This window comes from Papaver somniferum, chromosome 1, assembly GCF_003573695.1.
Source record: "Papaver somniferum cultivar HN1 chromosome 1, ASM357369v1, whole genome shotgun sequence".
Taxonomy (NCBI): domain Eukaryota; kingdom Viridiplantae; phylum Streptophyta; class Magnoliopsida; order Ranunculales; family Papaveraceae; genus Papaver; species Papaver somniferum.
Genome location: NC_039358.1, coordinates 1119456 through 1128766, shown reverse-complemented (window position 1 = coordinate 1128766; position 9311 = coordinate 1119456). Strand labels below are relative to the sequence as shown.

At 36.9% G+C, this 9311-nt stretch overlaps 2 protein-coding genes across 4 annotated transcripts; one reads left to right on the top strand and one right to left on the bottom strand.

Moving 5' to 3' along the window:
- The first annotated feature begins 386 nt into the window (after positions 1-386).
- LOC113324825 (3-oxoacyl-[acyl-carrier-protein] synthase I, chloroplastic-like) lies at positions 387-3172 on the top strand. The gene is made up of 8 exons (XM_026573116.1): positions 387-628; positions 878-1236; positions 1359-1790; positions 2184-2357; positions 2466-2579; positions 2691-2792; positions 2886-2952; positions 3045-3172. Exons 1-8 carry the CDS (start codon positions 469-471, stop codon positions 3110-3112), a joined length of 1476 nt encoding a protein of 491 aa, XP_026428901.1. The 5' UTR covers positions 387-468; the 3' UTR covers positions 3113-3172.
- Positions 3173-4469: 1297 nt separating this feature from the next.
- LOC113276929 (enoyl-[acyl-carrier-protein] reductase [NADH], chloroplastic-like) lies at positions 4470-8800 on the bottom strand. Of its 3 annotated transcripts, XR_003324730.1 has the most exons (15): positions 8621-8800; positions 8415-8473; positions 8001-8311; positions 7706-7815; positions 7544-7599; positions 7379-7463; positions 7238-7285; positions 6850-6924; positions 6667-6778; positions 6492-6543; positions 6339-6390; positions 6168-6225; positions 5924-6022; positions 5628-5841; positions 4470-5518 (listed from the first exon to the last, which is right to left on the bottom strand). XR_003324730.1 is itself a non-coding variant. In XM_026526304.1 (14 exons), the coding sequence occupies exons 3-14, from the start codon at positions 8284-8286 to the stop codon at positions 5690-5692; spliced, it is 1167 nt and encodes a 388-aa protein (XP_026382089.1). In that variant the 5' UTR covers positions 8287-8311; positions 8415-8473; positions 8621-8800; the 3' UTR covers positions 5474-5689. The 3 variants fall into 3 exon arrangements, 2 of the variants coding, with proteins under 2 accessions (XP_026382089.1, XP_026382088.1); XM_026526304.1 differs by having other exon boundaries at positions 5474-5841; positions 7379-7416; positions 7515-7599; XM_026526303.1 differs by having other exon boundaries at positions 5474-5841.
- Between the last annotated feature and the right edge of the window lie 511 nt (positions 8801-9311).

Here is a 9311-nt window from a genome sequence, read left to right as displayed (position 1 = left end):
AGGCCCAAATAAATGCACTAGGCCCCAATTTAGCCAAGATCTAAAATAACATATATTCTAGAGGGTTTCAATCCTCAGCAAAAATTTGTATTTTAAATTAGTTGTATAGAAAAGTCTAACAGGGTTAGGTCTGGAAGTGGGGTCAGTCCAGCCGGGCTGGATTAGGAAAAGGGTCTAGGTCAGACTTTACATAATAACAAAAGAACATACATTGTATTCTTAAATTGATAATACATCTAAGTAAACAATTAGATTTCTAATTTATTCTTAACAAATGAAAACTACCTTAATTTAAAATAAATTAAATAATAATAAACTTTGTTTCCATAAATACTCCATCATTTAGAAACCTAAGTCGCCATCTTTTCACTGAAATTTTCTCTTTTTAATATCATCTCAAAGCTTTTCTTCGTTTCTCTATAATTTTATTTTCCCTCAAAATTCCGTCTTCCCGATCGTTTGTGAACAATGACGATGATGACAACTGCTGGTAGTTCTTGTTCTACTAGTACTCTTCTCTTTGGAAACAAAGAATTGGTTAGAAATAAATTAGTTTCAGGGATTCGTAATAATAGTCTTATCAGACCTTTCGAAGCCAAGCAATTTGGTTCTATTCTGGCTAAATCAGGTATGCTTTTCTTTTATTTTGCATTTCTTTGTAAATGCATTGTTGTTTGTTGCAATTTTGCAAGCATGTTCATAGGTAGGATCCTTTGAATAATTTATGCGGCGGATGGTGGCCAGTGGCCTTAGCCGTTGCTTTAGGATGGAAGGAATTGTCCGTTGTTGATGATTTTAGCTTGGTCTATTTTTGTACAGTACTTATATGTGTGCAACTTTTGAATTAATACGATTGTGTACGTTTCCTGCCTTCCAGTTTCAAAGAGTAGGCAAGTTAGAGCTATGGCTTCACAAATTCCCACAGCTCCGAAAAGAGAGAAAGATCCGAAGAAAAGAATTGTTATAACAGGAATGGGAGTTGTTTCAGTATATGGGAATGATGTTGATACCTTCTATAGTAGACTACTTGCAGGAGAGAGTGGCATTAGTCTTATAGATAGGTTTGATACTTCGTCCCTCCCTACAAGAATTGGTGGTCAAATCCGTAACTTTTCATCCGAAGGTCACATTGATGGAAAGAATGACCGACGTCTTGATGACTGCTGGAGGTACGTCTTAGTTGCTGGAAAAGGAGCACTTGAAGATGCCAATCTTGGAACTGAAATTCTTGAATCTGTAAGTCCTCTTGGATTCGTATTAAAAACTAATTGGCAATGAGAAGAGTGGTTTATTCGTAATAATATATCTGAGTAAGTTGGCTTATTGAAATATATACTTGAATTTTTCTCATTCAACAGATGGATCGATCAAGAATCGGAGTTATAGTAGGGACAGGCATGGGAGGATTAGCAACATTCAGCGGTGGAGTTGAATCTCTTATACTAAGGGGATACAAGAAGATCACTCCTTTCTTCGTTCCTTACTCCATTACGAACATGGGATCAGCATTAATTGCTATTGACAGAGGTTTAATGGGTCCGAATTACTCCATTTCTACTGCTTGTGCAACCGCAAATTTCTGCTTTTGTGCTGCAGCAAATCATATTAGAAGAGGCGAAGCTGATATCATGGTAGTGGGTGGGACTGAGGCTGCTATTGTCCCAATTGGTGTTACTGGTTTCATATCTTGCAGAGCTTTGTCTCAGAGAAATGGCGAACCCCAAAAAGCTTCGAGGCCATGGGACAAAAATCGTGATGGATTTGTCATGGGCGAAGGTTCTGGTGTACTGGTAAGGGACGGGCTTTGCTATTTTCTTGTCTCCCAAAATGGATCATTTGTCCAAATATTTTTAAAACATGGTACTAATGGACGAATAAAAATTAGTATGGGTGAAGTGGACACCAAAAATATAGCAAGAATGAAACTGGATTCATTCCGGCTTAAATTTAAAAAATAACGAGGATGAAAGTGAATGCATCCTGATGTAAATTAAAAATAACAAAAAATATTTGAAAATGACTATTTTTAAATTCTCTTCCATTTAAATAGTACCAAATTTTATGTCTTTTTAAAACAGGAATTGTTGTTATTGGTTAATTGACCAATTTTGTGTTCTCGTAAGCAGTAAAAGCTGTTATAATTTAATTGTTAAGATTTATTTTATTTTATTTTTCTTGAGTAGATTATGGAGAGCTTAGAGAGTGCAATGAAAAGAGGAGCCAACATAATAGCGGAGTATTTGGGAGGCGCCGTTAACAGTGATGCTCATCATATGACAGATCCTCGTAAAGACGGTCTTGGAGTTTCTTCCTGCATAATCAAGAGCTTGGAAGATGCTGGAGTTTCTCCCGAAGAAGTGAGCATACGACAATACTTATTTTATTCACATTCTAATCTTAGTAGAGTTTCCAGCATTTTTTTTTGGAAAATGATCTAATTTCGAATGAATATCCGAAATATTTAGGTGAACTATATTAATGCTCATGCAACATCAACCCTTGCGGGAGACTTAGCAGAGGTTAATGCCATCAAGACGGTCTTTAAAAACACATCCGTGATCAAGATGAACGGAACTAAGGCAAGATTACTCATCCTCTCACACTCACACCCTGTTTCTACTTTCTGAAAATGATAAGCTCCGGCCATACTTAAGGATTTGAGGTGTTTGTATTTCTTTTCTTCTGTTCAGTCGATTATTGGACATGGGCTAGGAGCAGCTGGTGGATTAGAAGCTATAGCTACAATCAAAGCTATCACAACTGGATGGTTACATCCAACCATTAACCAAGATGTATACCTCCATTAAGACTAATTTTCTCTATTTGAACTATGATTATGGTTTTCATTACATTTCATTATATTCGCGCTTTCAACTTTCTTGCAGAATTTGGAGCCTGAAGTAACAATCGACACCGTTCCAAATGTGAAGAAGAAGCACGAAGTCCATGTTGGTATGTATTCACCTGCGACATTGTAATGACAATTGCATATATAATACCTAGCTTATGTTGGTTATTAACTTGTTTAAGTTCATTGCCTTCAGGTATTTCTAACTCATTTGGCTTCGGCGGGCACAACTCAGTTGTTGTCTTTGCTCCTTTCAAGCCCTAAACTGAAGAAACATTCTTCGCTGTCTCCTCATTCCCCCCCCCCCCCCCCCCCCCCCCCCCCCCCCTCTTTAGTCCCAAACATTCTATTACCTTAATGCAGGCATTATGAGATCGTAAAATGATTCTTTGCAGCTACATCGGATTTCATAGTGCCAGGCACATTCATTTCCTCAATTTTTCTTCCATGTTTTTTTGAGTTGGGTGATGATATTATAAACTTTTTGAAGCGCTTGCGCAATTATATTGCTAGCCATGATGCTATTGTTATAATACGGGCATCCAACTCAAAATCAATTGGCAATGAGTGGAGAGGCCCATAGAGTTATAAATCGCGGGATCTTGGATTGGCCATACAATGTGGGACTAATAATCTCAACACGGTTCCTCACGTGTGGCCTCGTTGGGTCTAACACGTGGACAATAAAACGGGTGACACGGAGTAAAGGTGCGGTCAAACGGTCCTAATGGTTCTATTCAAAAAAGAGTTGGAGAGCTTCTTTTTCATAGATTAGGCGTAGTTATTCAAAAAAGAGTTGGAGTTAAGCTTGCTAGGCTTACGATTAATTTGTTACCGGAAGATAGTCCTTCTAGGTTGTAATTTTCCTATGTTTGATGCATAATAACAAAAATAATAACTGAATAGCAAAAAAAATAACAATAACTATAAGCATTAGGAATGTTAAGGATTTAATCAAACCATTTCGTATAGTTGGTTGTGATTTTTTTTTTTGTTGATTATCACACCACGAATATTTCATTCCACAAATAACGTTTACAGGATGGTTTTAAAGAAAAACAAGTACATTATAACATGAAACAAATACAGAGAAAAACATAAAACGTAAATAAACCGCGAAGAAATGGTACTCGAAGTTATAATTCGACCATTTTGATAGATTTTCTTACTGGAAAAGAGATGCTTCGAGGAAAGAAGAGTGATTTGTCCAAAAATCTTCATGTCCAACCACTAACCCGAAACTCTAGATTTATTTTTAAGATGAAAAAAACTGCCAGTCGATGTACTTTATCAAGAAAACCAAACACGAACAAAAATAACTCTCAACCATTTCTAATATTATTTAAACCAAAAAATCTTTTCTCAGAGGGCCTAGATCTGAGTAAAGGAAGGAAAATAAATTCATTAGTTTTTACCTAATTTTTGAGAAGTGGGAGAGGAGAGATGAAAAAAGTTTAGTTGGTTGTGATAATAAAGAAGTTTTCTCTCTCCACTTCTTTTTTTTTCCTCAAAAAACGTAAACCATAAAACCGTAATTTCCAAACCAATTAAAAATTACGAACTCAGGAGTATAATAGTCAGTTTCATCTTTCATTTTTTCTCGTCCATTTCAGAAAAATAATTGTCTTCTCCATCGTCACTTTTCTCCTAACCAACTGAAAATTTAGGAACTCCATATATTTCCACTGTTTCCACAATCATCTTTACAGAATAAATAAGCAATTGAAAATAGAAAAACTCAATCTTTCTCCACCACGTACCGTTGCCTATGATTTCTCCACCATCGGCACCATTGACATACATCAAGATTTCAGTACCACCATCACCACAAAAACCAACTCATACTTAATTTCGATTTACACCGGCACCATTAACATAACACCGACCAAACGGGCAAAAAATGACAAAAGAATACGGCTTATACATGTTCCTCAAATGATGACGTACATGATTGCATGATAAATATAATAAAAACAATTTTTGAAGTGCACTGATAGTGAGTTCGAAATGGAGTCATTTTGATTGGTCAACAACATGCAGTCAACGATCAACAACATTATTTTCGAGTGATGGTAGGAGCGCACTCCCGTTCTTGACTGAACAACAGTACACAGTCAAAGGTCAACCACATGAACGATGGGGTCAACTGGACTCTATTAGTCCTCGCTTGTCTAAAATCGTTGCAAAAATTTTATTGTGTAGGGTAAAAAAGGTATAAAACCGTTGCCAAAAGTCCAAAATTTTTCTTTTGAAATTTTGACAAGGAAGAATAAGTGCCCAGAATTGTACCCTTTTTCAAATCCTTTCCCGGCAAACAACTCACTCGTAGGCTTTCTGCGAGGGCCCTTGGTAGTCGTGGTCTGCGAGCCACATGTGCTTGTGGCAGTACTTACGGTTTCCTGCATGGCAAATGTGCATGTGGTAGTTGATTGGGTATAAGATTTAATAATGCCAACAGAAGACTTGATGTTGATTAGTTTGATTGTAAGGAGAGTGTTGATAAAGTATGTGTGGCAAGCTCATCCAAAGCGTTTCATTCCAGAATTAATGCAACAGCCTCATTCAAAACGTTTGATTCCAAAATTCCTTTCAGGAGCTATAAGTAAATTACTTCTTCATTTCACGAGAAAAAACCAAAAAATAGCTCTTCCATACATTTTGTTCTCCGCCCTTCAAACACACACGGTAAGTTAAGGATATATTTTCTTGGACATTAGTAAACGTGGGTCTACATATGAAAAGTACAACACCCTTTTTGATAAATTAATTAAAATAATACCTCACTTCTAGTCCATTCGGTATCATATATATTATAAAGAGTATCTTCTCCCTCTAGCTGATCTAGTTGTCTTTTGGAATGTTATTGTCTCCAAATACTGGGCTATCAACTGCCATCCCCATTGCGTTCAGACCGTTGTCAACATAAACAACTGAACCCGTAATAGCAGAAGATAACGGTGATAACAAGAATGCAGCAGCATTGCCAACTTCATCTGTTTCATGCATTTTGTACGTGCTTAGCAAGAACTGTTGAAAACAAGAAAAAGCAAATCACAAAGACTATTGCTGACTTACCTGCTGCCAGCTCTTTCTGCAATGGTGCATTATTTATTGAGTATTCTATCATTGTGTCAACAAAGCCAATGGCTTTTGCAGCGCGGCTTCTCAGAGGACCTGAGGGTTTGAAGTAGAGGAAAAACAAGAAAAATATTCAGGCTGCTTAAGAAAGAGTGCTATTCATGGATAAAGTACCAAAGGGAAAAAGAGAAATCAAATAAAATTTCTTTAGGTACTTTGTCTTTCACTAGTGATTGCATACCAGCAGATATAGTGTTGATCCTGACTTTATAGCGCCTTCCAGCTTCAAAAGCAAGCACCTGCATAAAGTAGAAAGTGGCTCAAGTACTGCCTTATCCTGTAAGGTATAGAGGTAGAGAGACAGAGACAGACAGAAGGCCTTTAATTTAGCTAGATAATAAGCAACACCGACCCTGGTGTCGCTCTCTAGAGCAGCTTTAGCTGAACTCATGCCCCCACCATACCTGTATCGAGAATCAGTCAGAGAGTAAGATCTATCTTGACGAGTTTATTCGCTAATTTAAACGCAAATAGGCGAGTAAAGAAGGCAGTTAAATAAACGTACCCAGGGATGATTCTTTCCGAGGCATTATGTGTGAGAGAAATTGTAGCACCACCTGCAGGACCGAAGGGGATTGGAAATTTCAAATAGTATTATTTACTTATTCAAATTAAAGAAGGTAAGAGAAGAAAGAAAAGAATATCAAAGAATTGAAACCGATTTTAAATTGTACACTTGCCTGGGTTCATTATTGGAACGAAATGCTTCAGTAATGAAACATAGGAGTAACTAGATGCAGATAAAGCTGCAAGATATCCTTTTCTGGATGTCTCCAGTAAAGGCTTAGTGACCTGTTGTAGAAATTCATATGAGTGTCAAGTCGAACATAAAATGAAGGATGGAAAGTTTGTCCAGACTGTACCTCTGGTCCATTGGCAAGGGAGTGCACAAGGATGTCAATAGTTCCGAAATCCTTCTTTACACACTCAGCTACTTCCTGCATTCATTTTAAAACCATGTGGAGTGAAAGAAGCAACAGATAGCACAACTGGATGATATGTAACTGCAAATCAACTAGCTCTCAAGGTTACATATTTGTTACAATCTAGCATTCGAATAAGTCATATTTTTGTTAGAAAAAGCTAAAGAAGTTACATCATAGCCATGATTCATGCCACAGATTAACCTCACTAGCTCTGATATACAATTTATTTGTAATTTTGCGATATTATAAACTATGGAACAACAGACTAACTTGACATAATACAATATCAGAATCACATTCCATGCAACCGTAGGAAGAGTAATACCTGAACGGTCCAGTTAGAGTATGCTGCATAACGCCTATTTGCTTTAATCTGCACAAACCAATTAAATCGAAGGATATAATTAATTTCACCTCCTAAAGGTTAAATTATAGAAAACATGAAGCAAGCCTTGCAAACAGTTACATCTTCTGGTACATCCTCAGGGTTGTCAAAAACAGCATCTAATGGATAAACTTTAGTAATTTCAATTAGTGACCCATCTGGCAAACTGTGAAACATCAAATTTTGCATTAGTAACATCCTCATATAAGGCATAAACCTGTGGGTGACACGGATGAAACTTCTTGCATGCGAGATGCATCAAACTTCCCACGGTGAAGACTGGTCTCGAAAATATTCATTGCCTACAACAGAATAAGCTTTTTGTCAAAATTATATTTGCAAAAAATGAAACTGGTCAAGATGAGTAAAAATATAAGAATTCGGTGGAGGGTGGAGTAGTTGACATACAGGCACCCATGTACCAACTAAAATTTCAGCACCCGCAGCAGCCAGAGATTTTGCTATCGCCCATCCATACCCATTTTCATCAGCTATTCCAGCTATAAATGCTCTTTTCCCTGAATAATGTCAGTTTAATGATCAATACTTACTATAATGTACCAAAAAGAATTAGGATGCGATGTAATCCGTGCAAAAGCTGATGAGAAGTTAACATTGCTAAGACGACTAAACTTGTCTAGCCATAAAGGCTCAATAAAAAGACATAACAATTAAAATATATTCCTTAACGATATTCATATACCTCTCAAGTCAATAGGCAAACCAGGAAGAGTAGGTTTGCTCTCAGGAGATTGAGACATTTCCCTTGTGATGAATTCATTGGATTTAGATGGCGTAGAAGTATTGTTACATGACAAAGGTTTTACTGATGAAATATATGAAGCCCTTGGGAACATAGAGTATGAATTTGTTTTTGGATTAGCACCAAAAACTGCAGCACTCGAATTGGTCATCTTCCATGATATATTCCTAGAAACCGAGGATTTCACCACCTTCATTTGTAGACCTGAAGCTATTGTTTGTTCCATTATACCCGACGAAAAAAATTCAAATCTGCACACCAAATAAAGTTTAGAAAAATAAACAAAATGGAAATTGCATTACCAAACTTGAATAACTAACAATAAAACCAAAACCAAGAGAAACAAATTGATACCGTTTCACAAGAATCTCAGGTGCATTTTAGTAGAAATCTCACACTACATAGCAACACCCCTATATATTTAGTGAAAATCCATCCAACATCAGATATTTATCGAATAAAATTAAACCCAGTGTTAAAACTACTATTACAGAAATAAAACTGATGTATTTGAAGTAAATCTTGTAAGAAATGTGAGAAGAAGAAGAAAATATTTGCACCTCTTCCAAGACTGTTCCTGGAATACAAGGAATGTAGGTAATAGAAATGGGAAAGCTGTGGAAAAGCTTTATAAACAAGCACCCTTTTGAAAAGCTTTGGAAATGCGGGAAAGCTGGTGAAATATTGGTGATTAGTTGTTTAGTTCTTTATTCATTCAAGTGCGAGTGCCTGTTTGTATGGAGACTGTTCGTTGGGAAGCATAAGCTTAGAATTTTAATTTAGAATACGAAGATGCAGGTCTATTCCAATTAGCTAGGATCACGTCTGCACATCATTATTACTTCTTATCTATTGATTACCTGCAGTCTATGTCAATCAACCATGTGAGTTTTGATAGTCAGTGTGATACTAGCAGATTGTACCTAGATATATTGTCAAAAACAAAGGTTACTTTTTCCCATTCCAATTCTGTTTTTGGATGGATTTCCACGGAAAGTACAGTTAGAATGACAGTTCCTCTGTGGGTAGGACCGTAGGACCTTAGGAGATGGTATGAAAAGAATAATAATAAAAAAGTCTTGGCAGGTACATGAGCGTACAACTGTAAGTCTAAGCATGTACTAGCATACTAGATACTAACTGGCAGGGGCGGAAGCACAGGTTGACCACCCACCCACCCCCCCCCCCCCCCCCCACCTTCCTGAGAAACCCCACCAAGTCCGTATTTCACCCTTGTAGAAATTGACAAAA

Bases quoted from the DNA above. Each gene is read 5' to 3' on its own strand.
- LOC113324825 (XM_026573116.1), top strand. From the start codon at position 469: ATGACGATGATGACAACTGCTGGTAGTTCTTGTTCTACTAGTACTCTT. The intron at 2,358-2,465 runs GTGAGCATACGA...CGAAATATTTAG, and splicing joins CTGGAGTTTCTCCCGAAGAA to GTGAACTATATTAATGCTCA. The intron at 2,580-2,690 runs GCAAGATTACTC...TCTTCTGTTCAG, and splicing joins TCAAGATGAACGGAACTAAG to TCGATTATTGGACATGGGCT.
- LOC113276929 (XM_026526303.1), bottom strand. From the start codon at position 8,286: ATGGAACAAACAATAGCTTCAGGTCTACAAATGAAGGTGGTGAAATCC. The intron at 7,600-7,705 runs GTATGTCAACTA...ATTCTGTTGTAG, and splicing joins TAGTTGGTACATGGGTGCCT to GCAATGAATATTTTCGAGAC. The intron at 7,464-7,543 runs GCAAGAAGTTTC...GATGTTTCACAG, and splicing joins AAGTTTGATGCATCTCGCAT to TTTGCCAGATGGGTCACTAA.